Here is a 21,251-nt window from a genome sequence, read left to right on the forward strand (position 1 = left end):
CTGCATGTGGAAGAATGGAGGAGAAAGTTTATAGGAAGCAGTTTCCTATGAGTCCAAATTCTGCTTTGACAGATCTCTGGAGATGAGGAGAGGTGGCGGGAGAACTGCATGAGGGAAAGCTGCCCCAAGAAGCCAGCATCCTTATCACAGACGGTTGGACCCAGGGATTAACTTTCGAGAAGGGCCAGACTTCCTCCTGCAGGATGAGGAAGCATTGCTCCACTGCTGCCTCCTCTTGGTCTCCAGAGATCTGTCAAGGCAGATGTTGGACTCAGAGGAAACTGCTTCCTGCACATTTTCTACTCCACGTTTCCACACGCAGCAGCAGCAGCATCCTCCACCTCCTGCTTTGCTGGGAGGGGATGCCAGACAGGGAAATACCAAAAATGTCTGGGATTGGGAGAAGAATGTCTCCTTTGGCATGCTGTGTGCACACACATACACATTCTAGCATCTTTTACACTTATTACAAGCTCAGCAGAGGCAACCATGGCCGGCCATGACATCAGAAAAATGACAAACTATGATGTCCTAAGGCAAGCTGAATTGACTGCATAGTAATATGATCCACCCCAACACACTAGACATAAGTAAGATGCCAAGATATTCGGAAATATTAGACAAACAGGGAAAACTCAAAAATATTCAGACATTAAAGGAACAGGGAATATTGATAGATTGGTGGCCATATTTACAATTGAAATCCAGATATAAGAAAGACATGGAAGAATTTGGAATTGATATGGAACCAAATCAACTAGACAAATTATTGATAGGCCCAGAAAGAAAATTAATATCTAAATTATACAAATACCTACTAGAGTTTGATAGAATGGAAGAGGCGGTGAAAGAACCGATGATTGCATGGGCAAAGAACATAGGGTACAATACAGATTTAGATAATTGGGAAATAATCTGGAATAAAAATTTAAAATTAACCAAAACTATTGCTTACAAAGAAATCAATATAAAATGCTTTACCGCTGGCACCTAGCACCAGCTAAGTTGGTCAAAATGTACCCGAATCTAAGTCCAAAGTGGTGGAAATGTAATCAACATCAAGGTACCTTCTTTCATGCCTGGTGGACGTGCCACGAAGCGAAAAAGTACTGGGTTAAGATACAGGGATGGTTACAAGAGATAACAAAATGCTAAATTGAACTGAATCCAGAAACATTTATCTTGGGAATGTTTAAGATAAAACTTGATAAAAAAAATAAGATATTTGATTTTGCACATTCTAACAGCGGAAAGGATTGCATTTGTGCAATATTGGAAACTCAGTAACATACCACCAGAGTCTGATTATCCAAAAAGTATATGATTGCACAGAAATGGATAGGCTTACCATAGAACTACAAGAAAAAGAAGATTCAGAATACTATGCGGTCTGGGAAAATTGATACACATGGACAATCAATAGAAATAGAAAACAATATATATATAAGGCTATTGATGATTAGTTGTTTATAATGTATATAGAAATTATATGGAAGGTAGATCCAAAATAAACAATAATGTCATGGTTTTGTTGAATATGTACAATTGTTATGAAAAAAATTGTAATAAAAATAAAATTAAAAAAAAGATAATTCTATTCCAAAAGAAAGACTTAAAATTTAATGTGACTAGAATCGCAGTCTACAAACACAGTAAGGATGGAGGGATATTGACACTGCCTTCTTTATCACCAAGATGTAATTTGAACAGGGACTCCTACTTGTGTTTGTTCATATACACAGCTAGTCTTTCAAACTCTTCAAACTGACATTAGAATTTCTTTATCTGACACCTTCCTTCAATAAAATCAATGCCTGAAGGATGGACAACAATATATAGTTCAGATTTACTGTGCAGAGAGAATGTGGACAAAAAATATCAATAAAATAAAATAAAATAGTAGATTGAGGTCAGTGATGATTCGTATGTCAACAATTCTGCATTTACTGAATGATAAGAAAAGTTACACCGTAATTCCTCATAAGGTACCGGGTTTCTCCAAAAACACGACCCATGCCAATAATAAGCCCAACCCTAATTTTTTGGGTATCGGCCTAATATTACCCCACCCTGAAAATAAGTCTGGGGGGATGCTCGTGGCCAGCATGAATGGTGGCGCAGGTGTGGAGGGGGGATCTGTCCGGCTGCAGCTGCAGCCCACTGACCCCTTGGGGCAGCGCCCTTCTCTTTCTGGGTGCAGCGATTCTGCTTGTTGGTCTGCTTCCCTGAAAATGGCTACTTTGCGATCAGCTCCTTTGCTTTTCCCCTCTCTTTTTGGGAGGCTTGTGAGATGGTTTTTGGTGAATGGGAAGAAAATGGGGGGGGGGATTTTCCTGCCTGTCATCCATTCCTCAAGCTTAGCACATACTGAGGAAAGGATGGCAGGCAGGAAAAATTCCCCCCTCCCATTTTCCTCCTGTTTGCCAAAAAGCCTCCATTCCAAACACTGAAAGTTTGGAATGGAGGCGATGGTGCATCCACGGCACATCCAGCTCACCGTGTCTGGCCTGCTGCACCTCAAAAAAAGTAAGACTGCCTCGAAAATAAGCCCAAGTGTTTACTTTCAAGTCTAAAAGAAAATAAGATTTGGTCTTATTTTCTGAGAAACACGGTACTTACTAAGACACGTACCAAATGGCTTTGCATTTGTAAGAACAAAAAAGAAGTCACTTTCGGGATTCTATATTATCAATGATTTTCAAGGACCAAAGACTCTTACATTATATTGAATGAAGGCCAACTGTATTCTAGTAATTCATGTGTTATTCGTTTTACAAATACTTTTGCCTAATGGCTTCCAAGGGCTCAAACTAAAATCCCCAGAATTCCTAGCTAGTTGGAAATTAAAGGAACTGCAATCAAACACACCTGAATGTCTTAGATTAGAGATGGCTACCCTTTAGAGCAGGGGTGTCACATAAAACCTGTTAACAGACTCAGGAGTTCAAGAAAACCGAAGATGGAAAACATCTGGAGAAACTCAACTTGTTCATGGCAATTCTCCCAAGCAGGCAGGGAAACGTGTATATTATAGGAGGCTGGAAGTTGGTTTTATGACTTAAGATACACTCTATGGAGAAGCAAATCTACCAAGGAAAAGTATAGTGTTTGTTGGATTATGACGGATAAAAAATAGGAAAGGATGATCAGCATTAAAATCCTTCCCCATGATCAGACAGCAAGGCATATATGTAACACCAGTAGCTGCTGCTGCTTCAGTGCCCGCTTCATTTACTTCCAGAAAGGACTTGTGAACAATTTTAGACACATGGAGATCCTGAGCTCCCGACATTCCAGACAAATCAGCCTTTCCACTGTCAAACACATCTACTAGCCCCAATGCTGCAAAGTGAGAGTTAAGATCATAGTTTTCTTCCAGTTGAAATTTAGGTAGATTTACATAGACGTCCACGCCGGAATTCATATTTTTGGGCTTTGTCCATTCTTGCAGTTTTTCCAAAGTGAGCTGCTTCTCCAGCTAAAAAGGCAAAGAAACAGAAGTAATCATTTGTAATCACTGTGCCACAATATTTTCATTTCAGCACAGAGAAATTCCTTGCTGAAAAACAGAACACCTCTGGCTTCAGGATGAATGAATTTGCAGAGCCAGGGAGCACATTTCTCTACCCCAGACATGGTCTTTCTCTATGGCAGACAATAAAAACATGGCATTGAACTGAGTGCAAGATGGTTTCTGGCACATGCTAAACTATCTGCAGCTTTAACAGAAGAAAAAATAATGCAGAGAATAAAAAATAAAAAAATAACAGAAGAAAAATAATGCAGAGCTTATAGCATAAACATTATTAGAAGTAAACAGACTTTTTTAAAAAAAGTATTTTCATAGGAAAACCGTGGTTGTCCTGTCCAAAGGTAACATAAAAAGCATTTATTTTATAGATACCTTACTGTTTACTATTTAAGATACTATTTAACTTGCAATTACTGCAAGTTCAAGTCCCACCAGGCCCAAGGTTGACTCAGCCTTCCATCCTTCATAAGGTAGGTAAAATGAGGACCCAGATTGTTGGGGGCAATAAAAGTTGACTTTGTATATAATATACAAATGGATGAAGACTATTGCTTAACACTGTGTAAGCCGCCCTGAGTCTTCGGAGAAGGGCGGGATATAAATTCAAATTTAAAAAAAAACTAATGCAGATCTAATCTGTTTTCAACTCTTTCAGCCTAGATGATTAGGGATTCATAGTGTCTGGTACAAAAAGGTAGAGAACTCTAGAAGATTTTCTGGAGATGCCCAGGATAAGGCAGCCTCTCTTCACTGTGGAGCCACTCAGTGCATCACATAAACCACAACTTTGTCTATGCGTATGGGTGATCCTACCAAGTATTCATGTTGTATTTAGAATAATTTTGTTTAGGACAATAATTTTATAGCAATAGCAGGAAACAATAGAATCACCTGTTCCAGGCCTGTGGAATTATCTTCAATGCTGTCAGGCAAAAGGATGATCATGCTAAGATCCTTTCCTTTGTATGGCAGTTCCAGCACACGACACTTGCATTCAGGGATATAACCAAAAGGAAGTATCTCTTTCATAAACATCATCTTCACAGTCTTCTTTTCTCTCTGCATTATTTTAAGAATATTACAGTGAAGATCTTATCAAACAACAAAGAAATAAAGGTTCTGTAGGTACATGCTGAAACTGATAGAACTAGTTCTGGGAAGTGAATCTTTGCAAAACTTTATTAATATACAGCTGTTCTTTGGAACTCTATTAAGCTAAATGAAATTCATTTCCAGATAAGGATAAACAGAACATCTAAACCAACTTAAAAATAAATCAAGGGGTCTTCCGGGTTTGGCTCCGCTTCGTGAAGAAGCAGCTATGATTTAGCTGCTAACTCCCTAGTCTGTAAAGCTGTTAGGACATCATAAATCTGAGTCCAACAGCTTGGATTCTTTCCTTCGGGCGAAGGAGGAAAGTTGAGCAATTAGGTTCGAGGTTGAGATGCCCTAATAAGCTTTTAAAGCTGGTGGGAAGTTCTCCTTCTAAAACCTGATAAGCTCCTGGCTAGGAGAGGCTTTTGCCTTTATGGCGAACAAACGAAGTGTCCAATTTCCACGACAGGAATTGATTTAATGATGGATTGGAACGTGGACGGAGCAAAAACTGGAGTTCTAACACCTGTTTGTAAGAAGATTGTGAGACCCTGAGGATTTATTGGCTGCGAAGATAGGAGAGAAGAAAGCAAATGGCGGTTTTGTGGAATGTGTGCTCTGAAAACGAAAGTAGAAATGCTTACTAACAGCTAGTGTTGAAATAGAAGAAAGAAGATACATAGAAACATACTGGCTAAACGGAAGATATGAGAATTTTATGATTTATATTTTTTCTTTTTTTGGGATTATACTGAAATTTTTCTGAAATTTTTTCTTTTCTAAATATTTTTCCTTTTCTCTTGACTTGTTATTAAGTTATATATATATATATATATATATATATATATATATATATATATATATATATATATATATATATATATATATATTTTAAATGGCTTTTAAGCAAATAGTGCCAAAAGTGTGTTGAAAAAGAAGATATATAGGAAGATACTGACTAATTGGAAGAAATGAGAATCTTATGATTTATATTTTTTCATCTTCCTTGGGATTATAGTGATTTAGAAGATAGGTTTTTTTGAAATTGTCTTTTAAAAAAAAATTTTCTTTCTCTTTTTTGTGGTCTATTATTAAGCTATCCCTTTTTTTTTTAAATGGCTTTTAAGCAAATAGTGCCAAAAGTTATTAAAAACTTTGAAATTTCAGCTGAAATTTCTTCAGCTCAGATTCAAAAATTAAAAGAAGAAATCAAAAAGGAAGTAAAAAAATTTTTACAGGAGTTTTTGGAGAGAGAAATAGATCAAAAATTTGATGAAATAGAGAAAGAGATGTTGGATTTCAAGGAAGTGGTGGAAGAACAGAAGAGGGAAATGAAAATGGTAAAGGATGCAATTGCGCAAATATTAAGTTCTTGTATTCAGATGCAGGACGATCTTGCAGAATTTAATAAAGCTAATTTAGAGCTGCAAAGGAAAATAGAAGATATTCAAAAAAATCAAAACAATTGGAACTTAGATAATAAGATGGAAGATATAAAGGCAAAGGTAGATAGGGCAGATGAAGAAAGAGTAATATTACAATATAGATTAATGGAATATGCTATAAGGGTGAGGGGGTTGAAACAAAACAGGAAGGAAAATTTAAAGGAGATTTTTACGCAAGCCTTTGCACAGATAAAGGGTGTGGAGCCAGAAGATTTTGAGACTAATATTGAAAGAATTTATCGTGTTAATTCTTGGTGGGCAAGACAAAATAGAGTACCTAGGGATGTGGTTATTTATTTTACAACTAAAACGGTTAGGTATGAAATTTTGCAAGCCTTTTATAAAAATAAATTTCAGATATTGGGACAAGATATAAAAATGATGAAGGAAATTCCTCCTAAAATGCTAAGAAACAGAAGAGAATTTGTTTTTTTGGTGGATGAGCTTAAGAAATATCAGATACATTTTAGATGGGAAGTCCCAATGGGTTTGTCAGTGAATTTTAGAGGTAGAAAGTATTTTCTTAATTCAGTTATGAAAGCGAGACATTTTTATATTAATGTTTTAAAGAGTGGGAATCCTTTGTTGTTAGATGCTAAGTTAACTGGTTTGGAAATGAGGGAAAATAGAATGGGAGAGGGGAGGAATGTTTAAGATGTGAATAGGATGATTATGGTTAATTTTTGGAATTGATTTGTTTAGGATATAAATTATAGGATTTGTGTTATTTGCTATTTGTATGGTATAAATCTATCGGATGATATTACTCAATTGTGAAGGTTGGAAAGTGAAATTTATGAATTTAGATAATGTGGATGTAATGATTCTAACTGTTTACTGTTATATTGTGGATGTAGTTTAAATGATTATTTGCTTGATATTTGATTGATGGAGTAGTATTGGAAGATTGAATATTAAATTTTATGACAATTGAAGAAATATATAAGTTATTAAAAACTTTGAAATTTCAGCTGAAATTTCTTCAGCTCAGATTCAAAAATTAAAAGAAGAAATCAAAAAGGAAGTAAAAAAATTTTTACAGGAGTTTTTGGAGAGAGAAATAGATCAAAAATTTGATGAAATAGAGAAAGAGATGTTGGATTTCAAGGAAGTGGTGGAAGAACAGAAGAGGGAAATGAAAATGGTAAAGGATGCAATTGCGCAAATATTAAGTTCTTGTATTCAGATGCAGGATGATCTTGCAGAATTTAATAAAGCTAATTTAGAGCTGCAAAGGAAAATAGAAGAAATTCAAAAAAATCAAAACAATTGGAACTTAGATAATAAGATGGAAGATATAAAGGCAAAGGTAGATAGGGCAGATGAAGAAAGAGTAATATTACAATATAGATTAATGGAATATGCTATAAGGGTGAGGGGGTTGAAACAAAATAGGAAGGAAAATTTAAAGGAGATTTTTACGCAAGCCTTTGCACAGATAAAGGGTGTGGAGCCAGAAGATTTTGAGACTAATATTGAAAGAATTTATCGTGTTAATTCTTGGTGGGCAAGACAAAATAGAGTACCTAGGGATGTGGTTATTTATTTTACAACTAAAAAGGTTAGGTATGAAATTTTGCAAGCCTTTTATAAAAATAAATTTCAGATATTGGGACAAGATATAAAAATGATGAAGGAAATTCCTCCTAAAATGCTAAGAAACAGAAGAGAATTTGTTTTTTTGGTGGATGAGCTTAAGAAATATCAGATACATTTTAGATGGGAAGTCCCAATGGGTTTGTCAGTGAATTTTAGAGGTAGAAAGTATTTTCTTAATTCAGTTATGAAAGCGAGACATTTTTATATTAATGTTTTAAAGAGTGGGAATCCTTTGTTGTTAGATGCTAAGTTAACTGGTTTGGAAATGAGGGAAAATAGAATGGGAGAGGGGAGGAATGTTTAAGATGTGAATAGGATGATTATGGTTAATTTTTGGAATTGATTTGTTTAGGATATAAATTATAGGATTTGTGTTATTTGCTATTTGTATGGTATAAATCTATCGGATGATATTACTCAATTGTGAAGGTTGGAAAGTGAAATTTATGAATTTAGATAATGTGGATGTAATGATTCTAACTGTTTACTGTTATATTGTGGATGTAGTTTAAATGATTATTTGCTTGATATTTGATTGATGGAGTAGTATTGGAAGATTGAATATTAAATTTTATGACAATTGAAGAAATATATAAGTGATGAAAACCTGAATTTGAGAAGCTGGATTGTAATTTAAGAAATGGACTTATGAAACTTGAAGGAATATACAAGTGGGGGGGGGAAATAAATAAAAAAATTGAACTTTAGAAGATGGACTAATTTTTAAAATGGACTGTAAGAAGAATGGACATTAAATGTTATGGCAATTGAAGAAATATATAAGTGACAAAAATTTGAGTTCGAGAAGATGGACTGTGATTTGAGAAACAGACTTATGAAATTTGAAGGAATATACAAGTGGGGAAAGGGGAAAAAAAAACTGAATTTGAGAAGATGGATTAATTTAAAAAAAAAAAAGGACTGTAAGAAGAAGTAATACGTGAAGTTGGTATTGTTTCTTTTCTCTTTTTTTATTATTCTTTCCTATCTTTTTATTTTTATTGTGAGGGGATTTATAGTTTTAAATTTTTTCTAAGGTGGGAGGGTATGTATATTTTGTATACTCTAGCTTGTGATTGGTGGTTATAATACCCGGTATTTGCTCTGGGAAGTCCGGGGGAAGGGGAGGAGGGGGGGGGAAAATGAATCAACAAGTGATACATGGACTGATTATTAATGTACAGTAATCTTAGAAGATATGAATTTAAAAATTTAAAATGATATTGGGGATGCTCGACTGCCATTTCAAGAAAAGGAGAGAGGAGTAGAAGGAGGGAAGAAAGTAGATAGGAAAGTGCAGAGAAGGAGGAGGGGAATAAGAGGGTGAGATAGGGTGGAAGAAGGGAGGAGTGGAGAAGGAGGAGAGGAAGTAGTAAAGTGAAGGGGATGAAGGATAAGGGAAGGTAGTAGAGGGTAGAGAGGGAAGTTGTGTAGCAAGGAAGTGGCAGTTGGGCAGGCCTGAATTAGTAATAAATAAAAATTAATGATTAATGATGGATAATAGATTGTATATAAATATGATGTTGAAAAATGGAAATAAAAATTATTTACAAAAATAAATAAATAAATAAATCAAGGGAAAAAACCTACTTATAGTATAAAAATAAATAAAAACTGCTTTATTGTTTTCCTTCATGTATTAGAGCAAATAGACAACTTACCCACTATTTCCCAAAAACATTTCAAAATGGAATTAGGTTTAATTTATGGGAAAGTTGAGATTTGTAACTAATGATTAGGGTCAAAGGAACTGAGATAAAGCTTCAAAAACATGACTACAGATAAGTTAGGATTATGAGGATGCTTCATGAGAGTGGCTCTTGCTACACCTGCCTAAACAACAAGCTTTTTGTTACAGAAGAGAGACAAAAAAATCATTTACCTTATTTAGTCTAAAAGGCTTGTCTTCAGTATCTTTTTCTTTAAATGCCTTTGCCCAGCTGCCTTTAAAGTAGACAGCATTCACCAAAACCAATTTAGTGATTTCATTGATGGATCCTTCAGATAACAACTCTGGGATTTTACCTTGATGGAGAAATTTCACTGTTAATTATGAGATTAATCTAAATGCACTTCTTAAATGTACATTTCCCCTCTGCAATTAACTTGTAAATATTTTTCTTTATAAAAATCCTGAATTAGCAAAAGCTGCTGTAAATGGCACTGGCCATTTCTGTCATGTGCTTAAGGTGCCACATCTCCAGAATCAATCAAATCAATCAACCAATCAATCAGAATAGAGCTGGAAGGGATCCTGGAGGTCTTTTACTCCAACCGCCTGCTCAAGCAGGAGACACTATACCAGTGATGGCTAACCTTTTTGCCATCATGTGCCAAAAAACGGAAGGAGCATGGGGGCGGGGTTGCGGGGACGTCTGCCCACACATAATTCTATGTCGTCGTCCCCCCGCATATGTGCATGAATCCCCAGCGCTCGCCCCGCTTTTGGCACGTGAGGACATGGTGGGCCCGGTAAGCCCATTTTTCGCCCTCCCCAGGCTCCAGAGCCTTTCTAGGAGCCTGGGGAGGGTGAAAATTGCCTTCCCCACTGCCCTGGAGGCCGGAAACAGCCATTTCCTGTGGGCCCAGAAGGCCTGAAAATCAACTGAGCTCATATGCCCACTGATACGGCTCCATATGCCCCCTGTGGCATGCATGCCATAGGTTCGCCATCATGGCCTTATACCATTTCAGACAACTGACTGTCTAGTATCTTCTTAAAAACCTCCAGTGATGAAGCAGCTACAACTTCTGAAGGGAAGCTGTTCCACTGGTTAATTGTCCTAAGTGTTAAGAAGTTTCTCCTTAGTTCCAGATTGTTTCTCTCCTGGATTAGTTTCCATCCATTGTTTCTTGTCCTGCCTACAGGTGCTTTGGTCAATAAGTTGATTCCCTCCTCTTTATGGTAACCTCTCAAAATACTGGAATAATGCTATTATGTCACTCCTAGTCCTTCTTTTCTCTAGACTAGCCAAACCTAAAATTACCCCAATTTAAAGTAAAATCCTCTTTTTAATAAAAATATTAGTCAAAACAGTCAGTGTTTTTAATATTCACTTGCTGAGGTAACATCGGCCCAAACACTCCTGGCCTTCTGGAAGAGTCTTAAAATCTGACTCTGTTGGCTGGTCTGGAGCCCCGACAGGAAGGTTCTATGGTGGGTGTGGCTGATGGGAAAGAGAGTAGATCCCCATCCTCCTGTCTTATTGGTTTTTGGTCTGTTTATTCTTTCTAAATTTTAATTAGTTTGTATTGTGTTTCCTTTTTTGTTATCATTGTATCAGATCCTCAAAATCGCTATAACAGTGAGATAAGCAGCATATACATTTAATAAATAAAAGAATGTGAATTGAATTAAGAAGATGCATTAATATGAAATGTCGACTTCTAAGTACAGGTAGACCTCGACTTACAACAGTTCATTTAGTGACCATTTGAAATTGCAACATCTCTGAAAAAGTGACTTATGACCATTTTTCACATTTACAACTGTTACAGCATCCCCATGGTCACATGATCAAAATTCAGATGCTTGGCAACTGACTCATGTTTATGACGGTTGCAGTGTCTCGGAGTGATGTGATCACCTTTTGATAAGCAAAGTCAGCAAAGCCGTACGGGTCTGGATGGGGAGGAACAGGCTCAAACTTAATCCCTCCAAGACGGAGTGGCTGTGGATGCCGGCACCTCGGTACAGTCAGCTGCAGATGCGGCTGTCTGTCGGGGGTGAGTCACTGGCCCCGATGGAGAAGGTACGCAACTTGGGCGTGCTCCTGGATGGTCGGTTGTCCTTTGAAGACCATTTGGCGACCGTCTCCAGGAGAGCTTTTTATCAGGTTCGCCTGATCCGCCAGTTGCGTCCCTTCCTGGACCGGGATGCCTTATGCACGGTCACTCATGCTCTCGTAACTTCTCGCCTGGACTACTGCAATGCTCTCTACATGGGGCTCCCCTTGAAGAGCACCCGGAGACTTCAGCTAGTCCAGAATGCGGCTGCGCGGGTTATTGAGGGAGCGGCTCGGAGCTCCCACGTAACACCTATCCTGTGCAGACTGCACTGGCTACCTGTTGTCTTCTGGGTGCGCTTCAAGGTATTGGTTACCACCTTTAAAGCGCTCCATGGCTTAGGGCCGGGCTATTTACGGGACCGTCTACTGCCGGCCTCTATCTCCCATCGTCCGGTGCGTTCCCACAGAGAGGGACTCCTCAGGGTGCCGTCAGCCAAACAGTGTCGACTGGCGGCCCCCAGGGGGAGGGCCTTCTCTGTGGGGGCTCCGACCCTGTGGAACGAACTTCCCCTCGGGCTTCGACAACTATCTGACCTTAGGACCTTTCGCCGCGAACTTAAAACCTATTTATTTTGTATGGCTGGACTAGCTTGATTTTATTCTTAATTTTAATTGAATTTGATGGGTTTTTAAATTTTTGTAATTTTGTGGGGTGTATTGTTATTTTAAATTTTTGGGCAAATTTAAATCATTCTTTTAAGGGTTGTTTTTAGCTATTGTGTATGTTTGTATTTTATCTGCCTGTTCACCGCCCTGAGTCCTTCGGGAGAAGGGCGGTATACAAATTAAAATATTATTATTATTATTATTATTATTATTATTCAATTGGGAAGCCAGATTCACTTAACAACTATGTTACTAATTTAATAAGTGCAGTAATTCACTTAACAACTGAGGCAAGAAAAGTCATAAAATAGGGCAAAATTCACTTTATAAATGTCTTACTTAGCAAAATAAATTTTGGGGTCAATTGTGGTCATATGTTGAGGACTACCTGTATCTCTTGGGAGATACTTTAAGGGCAAGGACAATATGGAACATTCATTTATTTTGTCCTATGTACAGGATCTGTGGGTTGTTCTCTCAAGCTTAAATTCTTTTATTAATTAATAATTTCTTTATTTATTGAATTTATATTGCCGCCTATTCGCACATGGCAACTCAAGGCGGCTTACAGAGTATAAAACCTCATATAAAAACAATAAAACTAATAAGAAGAGTCATATACTGTAATAATATAATAAAATCACCCCACCCCCACCCCGGTGATAGCACCTCACATGAGCCATTTAATGGGCTCCATCCTGCTCTGGGTTTCCCAGGCCTGCTGGCAGAACCAGATCTTCAGTGCAGGGGTGAAATTCTCCTGGTTTGGACTGGATCACGTGATCCGGTAGTGATGGCGGCGGGTGGTTCAGAGAATCGATAGCAGAAATCCCTGCCCCCCCCCATGCCCAGCTGAGCAATCATCAGAGGGTTGTTTTTTTTTACTTTTAAAAGTATTTTTTCTTCGCCAAAAAAAAAAGCTTCTGATGATCACGCGGCTCAGCTGGGATCATCAGAGGAACCTTTTAAAAGCATTTTTTCTACAACCTCTTCGGCTGAAGAGGTTTTAAAAGCCTCTGACGATCCCAGCTGAGTCGCGTGATCATCAGAGGCTTTTTTTTAACTTTTAAAAGCATTTTTTCAGCTGAAGCGGTTGTAGAAAAAATGCTTTTAAAAGTAAAAAAAAAGTTGGCCACGCCCACCCAGTCACATTACCCCCCACCAAGCCATGCCCACAGAACCGGTAGTAAGAAATTTTACCTTTCACCCCTGCTTCAGTGCCTTCCAGAAGAGTGCTAGAGTGGAGGCCATTCTAAATCTCTGGGGAGATGATGTTCCGGAGAGAGGGGGCCACCTCAGAGAAGGCCCTTCTTCTGGATCCCACCAAGTGTATCTCCCTAGGGGATGGGACCCACAACATTCCCTGCCTCCCGTTCTGATGGGTCAGGTAGATGTGACCGGCCAGAGATGGTCCCTCAGATAACTTGGTCGCAAGCTGTGAAGGGCTTTAAAGTTGACAACCAGCACCTTGAATTGTACCTGGAAGCAAATCAGTAGCCAATGCAACTCCCGCAGGAGAGGTGATACATGTGAACACTGGGGTCTGCACAAAACCATGTGGACCACTGTATTTTGCACTAACTGCAGCTTCCAGATGCTCTTCAAGGGCAGCCCCATGCAAGGCATGTTGCAATAGTCAAGACTGGAAGTGACTAGGGCATGAGTGACTATGAGTAGGGATTGTTGTTCCAGGAAAGGGTGCAACTGGCCCACAACTAGCACAAAGGGCCTCCTGGCCACGACCGCCACCTTCGGATGATCTCACCCAAAGCTTCATATAAATTTTGAACAGGACCGGAGAGACTACTGAGCCCTGCAGAACCCCACAAAGCAGTGGGCGAGGCCTGGCTCTCTCCCCTCCCATTAACACTGACTGAGAGCGGCCACAGAGGAAAGAAGTGAACCAGGATAGCACAAGGCCTCCCACTCCCATCCCCCAAAGCCGCTCCAGGAAAATATGATGGTTGATGGTATCAAAAGCAGCTGAGAGGTTAAGTAGAGAAAGATGGATGCACTACCCCCATCCCGCTCCCACCAGAGATCATCCAAAAGTGTGACCAATGCCATTTCTGTCCCAAATCCAGGCCTGAATCCTGACTGGAAGGGTCTAGATATTCCGTTTCATCTACAAACCTCTGAAGCTGCCATGCAACCACCTTCTCAACAACCTTCCCCAAAAAGGGAAGATTGGAGACGGATCAGAAGTTACCCAACAGGGTGGAATCCAGTGATGGTTTCTTAAGAAGAGGGCAGACCACAGCTTCCTTATAGAATAGAAGACAAAAATACAAAAGCAAATTTAGGGACCCAAAAATAAGACCGGGTCCCTGATTAAGCACTAGGGCTTATTTTCAGGGGTTGTCTTTTTTTTTTGATGTATAAGAGGCCCACTACTTCTGCTTGTTCACAGTGGGGCAGGAGGCGTGGAGTGTACCAGTGCCACTGCCACAAGGCAGGAGGGATGAAGCTGCCCTATGTGCCCTGCACCAGCTTACCTCAGGGCCCTCGCAGCCAGGCCACCGATGCCCCAACACCTACTATGCCTCATGGCCACAGCACCAGCAGCTTCGTCCAGCAGAACTCCGTATGGCTGCCAGCCCACTTCTTCTGCTTGCTCGTGGCTGCAACAGAGCAGGTGGCTGAATAATGCAGCGGTGCCACTGCTGCGGCCATGAGGTGAGGCAGGTGGAGCTGCCCCATGTGCCTTGCATTGGTTTACCTCAGGGCCCCCAACCAGAAAGAATGGGCAGGTGGCCAGCTGTGCAGGCTCTTAAGTAGGGCTTATTTTGGGGCAGGGCTTAGGCACGCACGTACAAAAACATGCTAGGGCTTATTTTTGCTATAGGTCTTAGTCTCAGGGAAACAGGGTACACAGAGGGGTGGGGAAGGGAAAAGAGAAATGAGGAAGAGAGGATAGAAAAGAAATAAAGGCGCTAACTTCCAACTCCCTCTGTTGCAATTGAATAAAGCATTAACATTGAACCTCAACTTTTACTTTTCTATAATAATATAAACTAACCACTTCTATAAAGAAAAATCAATCTAATCAATAAGTATCTGTGGGTTATTCTCAAACTTTCTTTTTCATCAGACTTGTGATGCCTTTTATCACAAGTCTGATGAAAAATAAAATACTTTTATCAAGTTTGTAAATTTGTATATAAATATACAAATAGGATGAAGACTATTGCTAACATAGTGTAAGCCGCCCTGAGTCTTCGGAGAAGGGCGGGATATAAATGCAAATTAAAAAAAAAAGTTACAGGCTGCTGACTGGATCCTTTATTAACCACTGTGCAACCACAGTTCTGTAAGTTTAACTGCTGCAAACTATTATTGTGTTTTCTCTTTTATCAATTCCTGAAATTGGTATTTTATGGCAGCATTATGGAAGATAAAAGTAAAGGTTTGACTATTATGTAGACCAGGGCTGTCATGGCCCGTGGGCCGGATGCGTCATGCTCTGGCCACGCCTATACCTGGTTTAGCAAAGGGAGGGGGAAAGTCCAGATATGTCACGTGACGCCACCACGATGACATGAGTTTGACACCCCTGAGGTAGACCAAAGACAAGATAAAACTATAGTTGTTATTTTTTAAAAAAATCTCACCTTCAGTCTGCTGTTCAACCCATTGGTTAATTTCCTTTTTTGCCTTGTCTGGAGCATTTAAGAAATCCACTGTGGATAATTCAGCACCATACAAATTCTGGGTGCTAGTCAAGAAATCCTAGCAAAATAAGACATATAATATTCATAAATGATAAAATAAATTATAAAATAATAAAATAAATAGAATTATTATTGATAGCAAGAAGGGAAGCATTTACATTTAATTAATAAATAAATAAAAGAAAGAAACAAACAAATAATCAACCAACCAACCAACAAATAAATAAAATCATCTTCAATCAATTAGAGATTCAATGAACCTGTAAAACTGCGTATTTCAAAACTGTGATGGAATGTCCACCAGGAGAAGCAATGATGGGTGAGGTTTTTCCAGAGAGAGAGAAACCCAGATTAAGAGACTGTGCAGTCCTAAAATGGAGGGGGGTGGGGGAAGAGGTTCAGGGTAGCCATACCCTGGAATCTCTCAGGATAGAGTAGGTTAGGTAGCTATAATTTTCATTTGGCAAGACTCTGTCCGTTAGGTAAGAAAATGAATGACTGGATATGAATGGATATGAATGGATCTCACTGTATTATCTTTGGGCTGGGCTGACCATAGCAGACCTAATTAAGAGAGATTAAAGAAAGATTCACTTAAAGCAAAGGATAACTGTATTGATAAATATCATAGTCTAATAAAATTTGAAATAGACCTATAAAGTCATTCTGATGACCCATACATTATTGATGTTTATTTATTTAGCAATCTACTTACAGATGAAAAGTTGAAAGTTTTTTCCCCATACAATCTATTAGCAAGTTTCAGAATATAGGGTGCATTGCGCTGGTTAATTTTTGCATTGAGCAGGTGAAATACTGAATGAAGGTCTTCAACACCATCAAAATGAAGTGCCTGCAAGGAAAAGATAAATCCTAACTTAGTACCAATAAGAACTGGTTAGTTCAAAAATAATTTTGTCTAAGAACAATGGAGACATTTCAGAAATCTACAGATTCGCAGGTAGAAAGCATACATAAACAAATAGTACGAGGGACCATTCTCTGCAAACTTAGGTTTCATTTTTAAAAAGGTGCATACAATATCTAAGATTAATACGATGGCTTATACATATACAAGGAAAAATTATGGATTTACCAAAGCCTGAATGTGTTTACCATATATTTTGTCTTAGGAAAGTGACTAAGCAGATGACTTTATTCAAAATGACCTTAAGGTATCAGTTATAGAATCCATGTAAATTACAGCAGAAAAGAAACTGATATGGATAAGGAAAAAGTTGAATGTTAGTCTGATTTTCATAACAAATGATTTTTGATAAAGAATAACAAGAGGATAGATGATGTTTCCTTTGTGTGCAATGGAGAGCATCAAAATGTGTATTTTCCATTTGTACATTTAGTATGAGGAGCTGACACTCTGTCATTTGGAGATTACAATATTAATATTAATATTAATATTAATATCTGTACGCTGATGATACTCAGCTGTACCTTTCCACCCCGGACCACCCCAACCAAGCGGTCGAAGTGCTGTCCCGGTGTCTGGAAGCTGTACGGGTCTGGATGGGGAGAAACAGACTCAAGCTCAATCCCTCCAAGACGGAGTGGCTGTGGATGCCGGCACCCCGGTACAGTCAGCTGCATCCGCGGCTGACTGTTGGGGGCGAGTTAGTGGCCCCAAAGGAGGTGGTTCGCAACTTGGGCGTCCTCCTGGATGGACGGCTGTCCTTTGATGAACATCTGGCGGCCGTCTCCAGGAGGGCCTTTTACCAAGTTCGCTTGGTCCGCCAGTTGCGTCCCTTCCTTGACCGGGATGCCTTATGCACGGTCACTCACGCTCTGGTTACATCTAGGTTGGATTACTGCAATGCTCTCTACATGGGGCTGCCCTTGAGGTGCACCCGGAGGCTACAGTTAGTCCAGAATGCGGCTGCGCGAGTGGTAACAGGAGCCGCTCGTGGCTCCCACGTAACACCATTACTCCGTAGGCTGCACTGGCTTCCTGTGGTTTTCCGGGTGCGCTTCAAGATTTTGGTTACCACCTTTAAAGCGCTCCATGGCTTAGGGCCCGGGTACTTACGAGACCGCCTGCTGTTACCGTATGCCTCCCACCGACCCGTACGCTCTCACAGAGAGGGTCTCCTCAGGGTGCTGTCCGCCAAACAGTGTCGGCTGGCGGCCCCCAGGAGCAGGGCCTTCTCTCTGGGGGCACCGACGCTCTGGAATGAACTTCCCCCTGGCTTACGTCAAGTGCCTGATCTTCGGACCTTCCGTCGTGAGCTCAAAACACACCTATTTATTCAAGCGGGACTGGCATAATAGTGTTAAATTTTAATTTGGGGTTTTATTAATATTTCTAAAATTTTAAAACTAAATTTTAACTATCAGCCTTTTTGTAATTTGCTAGGTTTTAAATGTTTTAATTTGTATATATTTCATGTTTTATCTTGGCTGTACACCGCCCTGAGTCCTTCGGGAGAAGGGCGGTATAAAAATTTAATAAAATAAATAAATAAATAAATAAATTCCCCATAGAAGCTAAACATTTTTGGGGAAAGAGCTATTGCTTTCATTTATCACAACCTACTACTGTAATTGGGTCCATGAGCATAGCATTGCAGACAATGACATGAGTCTATATGCTGAGTTTGGTTGAGGCATGGCAAAAAAAAAAGAGAGTATTACTTCTTTGTATGTTTTGTATATCAATTTTGTTCCTACATCCTTATTCCACACAGGTTGGACTATATGTTGAAAATCTAAACCAAGGGTTTTCAAACTTAACTTTCTCAGAGTGTAACCTGTCAATTAAAAATACAATTCCAAGAACTGCTGATCAAAAGGCCAACTTTAGCGATAGAAAATTGGATGGCTATCTATCTATCTATCTATCTATCTATCTATCTATCTATCTATCTATCTATCTATCTATCTATCTATCTATCTATCACCTACCTACCTTCTCTCTCCATCATCTCGATCATTTCTCCATCTCTCCATCTGCCTCCCTCCCTCCATCATCATCTGGCTAGCTAGCTGATGATAGTAGCTACCTAACTATATCACTTATTTATCTATCTTTCACCCTAATTCTCTTGGAAATCGTTTGTTCAGCAGATCACTAGTAAAACCCTGGGGTAAATCACGAAAGAACATTACTGACCTTGTCTCTTACTAACTGCTTGGAAGTCCTAACGAAATCTGGCGATTTACTTAATACATTTTAAGACGATGATTCATCCCTTAACTAGAGACGGTCTTTCCAATATACAGCACTTAAAATTCAACTCTACTTACAAAAGAGCCACAATTCCTCGTAGCAGCCATGCTAACGTATCAGAAAAATCTCTGCTGACCTTCAAGAGTTGCGAGGCTGTGTTACCCCGGGCCCCTAAGACGACCATGGCCAGTGCGGACGATAAACTGAGCGGAGAAAAGAAAACGTTGCCGGTTGGGTGGGCTTCCTTCAACTTTTGGAAAAGATCCAAAGCAAACTGCGAGTTTGCATCAGCCAGTTTATCCATAGTGACGAACGGGAAAGCTTGAAAACAAGAAGGGAGGAAGGGAGGGTGGGTGGGAGGAAGGAAGAAAGAATGAATATTTCGGAGGCACCTTTAAAATCCATAATGGACCAATCTACTATGGACCAATCCCGAGCAACAACCACCGGAGAGCAAGCGCAAGCTTTAAACGGCAACAAGCGGGACCCGCCCTTACCAACCGAGAGAATATCAGGGGTGATGCTGAAGGTGGGTTGGATGCGCACAGAGCCACAGCCGCACAGATCCCTGGTCCTGATGTTGCGAGGAAGGGAGCGCTGGGGGGGGGGACTCTGGAACTGGCGAGGCGGTAGCGCCCTGGGACCCTGACCGTCACCGGCTGGCAGGGGAAGAGATCAGAACCAGGCAGTCTTAAGAGAGTTGGAAGACTTCAGAGGAGCGAGAGTAGGAGGAAGGGTGGGGTTGCTATTTCTTCACATCCGCACAATGCCTCCAATACACGCACTTAACCACCCCACTCCACCACCCCCATAGCTGCATAAACTCGCTGAACTGAAAGGAAGGAAGGGAGAGGAGAGGCGAAGAAGAAGGGGAGGGGGATAAAGCGAGGGTAGGGGGAGAGGAAAGGAAAGGAAACCGAAAGTAGCAGCAGAAGCCAGACGGGGGTGAGAAACCTACAGAAGAGACTTTGTTCTTAAAGGCTCCAATATATGTAGTCTTGTCAGGAAGTCAGGAAAGCAAAGGCTCAGAATGAACAGTTTTAAAACAAAAGTCAAAGATAATTAAGTTTCTTTCAACCTATAAATAACAAGAAAAAAAATCAGGGAAACAGCAAAGGAAGTAACAGGCAGCAGAGAGAAAGCAGAGCTGCTTAACTCATCCGCCTTCATGCAAAAAGAAACTATAGCCCCACCTACGAAAAACATAGCTGTAAAAGACAGACTAGAAATAAAAGTTAAAATAAAATATTTCATTCTTTGACATAGTGACTAAATCAGTAGACCAGAGAAATGCTGTGGACATAGTATACTTAGACTTCAGCAAGGCATTCAACAAGTAGACCACAGTCCACTTCTTGGTAAGCTTTGAAAAAATAGGATAAATAGCATCACCATCAGATGGATTTGTAACTGTACTCAACAAGTAGTCCTTAATGGTACTATTTCTAGATGGAGGGAAGTAAGTAGTCCATTTTAAGCACAGTACTCTTCAATAAATGACTTAGTTGAGGGAATAGAAGTGGAACTTATCAAATTTGCAGATGATACTACCCGAGTGGGAATAGCCAACACTCTAGGTGATAGGTTGAAGATCCAGATTGATCTTGACAGACTTGAACACTGGGCCCTAACTAACAAAATGAAATTCAATGTAGAGAAAAATAAAGGCTTACACTTAGGAAAGAAAAACCAAAAGTACAAATATAGCGTGGGAGAAGAAACGAGGCTTAATAGCAATGAGTGCGGAATCTTGGGGTCTTAGTGGACAACCAATTAAATATGAGACAACTGTTTGACACCCTTGTTTTAGAGGCCAGGGATATCACAACCAAGGTTGCTGCTATTCACATTGCTTTTGAATTAATTTTCTGTAGAATCATGAAAACAGATTTCATTGTAGACAACAAATGACAGAGGGCTTCGTCTGCTTATGCCAATGAATGTGCTCCATTGTACTTGAAACATCAATGCAACCTGAATTTTCATTCAGGTTCTCATATCTCAGCAAATGTCCACCCTGGCCATGCCCATCCCAGCCCCTTGAGGTCAAGCACAACCCGGATGTGGCCAAATTGAAGCCGAGTTTGACACTCCTGATATAGCCCTTCGTTGTTTGGTGCAGCTATTTCTCAACTGCATTCTTATTTATAACCACCAAAATGTGTTATGTGTATTCATTCTAGCACTGTTTACACTTGTTATTATAAGCTCAGCAGCGACATCCATGGCTAGCCATGATATCACAAAAACGACAAATCATAATGTCCCACAGCAAGTTGAATTGACTGTAGAGTAACATGTATCATCAGATGGAAACGTATACAGAGCATATGT

The 21,251-nt window shown here is 39.7% G+C and overlaps 1 protein-coding gene across 3 annotated transcripts; it reads right to left on the reverse strand.

The window, feature by feature from the left end:
• Positions 1-1,540: 1,540 nt before the first annotated feature.
• On the reverse strand, positions 1,541-19,613 carry LOC131194021 (leukocyte elastase inhibitor-like). 3 transcript variants are annotated; one of them, XM_058174558.1, is made up of 7 exons: positions 19,419-19,613; positions 19,054-19,238; positions 16,452-16,589; positions 15,677-15,794; positions 9,554-9,696; positions 4,424-4,591; positions 1,541-3,478 (listed from the first exon to the last, which is right to left on the reverse strand). In XM_058174558.1, the coding sequence occupies exons 2-7, from the start codon at positions 19,219-19,221 to the stop codon at positions 3,071-3,073; spliced, it is 1,143 nt and encodes a 380-aa protein (XP_058030541.1). In that variant the 5' UTR covers positions 19,222-19,238; positions 19,419-19,613; the 3' UTR covers positions 1,541-3,070. The 3 variants fall into 3 exon arrangements, with proteins under 3 accessions (XP_058030541.1, XP_058030540.1, XP_058030542.1); XM_058174557.1 differs by having other exon boundaries at positions 19,415-19,589; XM_058174559.1 differs by lacking the exon at positions 19,419-19,613 and having other exon boundaries at positions 18,995-19,118.
• Between the last annotated feature and the right edge of the window lie 1,638 nt (positions 19,614-21,251).

Source organism: Ahaetulla prasina, chromosome 3 (genome assembly GCF_028640845.1).
Source record: "Ahaetulla prasina isolate Xishuangbanna chromosome 3, ASM2864084v1, whole genome shotgun sequence".
Lineage (NCBI taxonomy): Eukaryota > Metazoa > Chordata > Lepidosauria > Squamata > Colubridae > Ahaetulla > Ahaetulla prasina.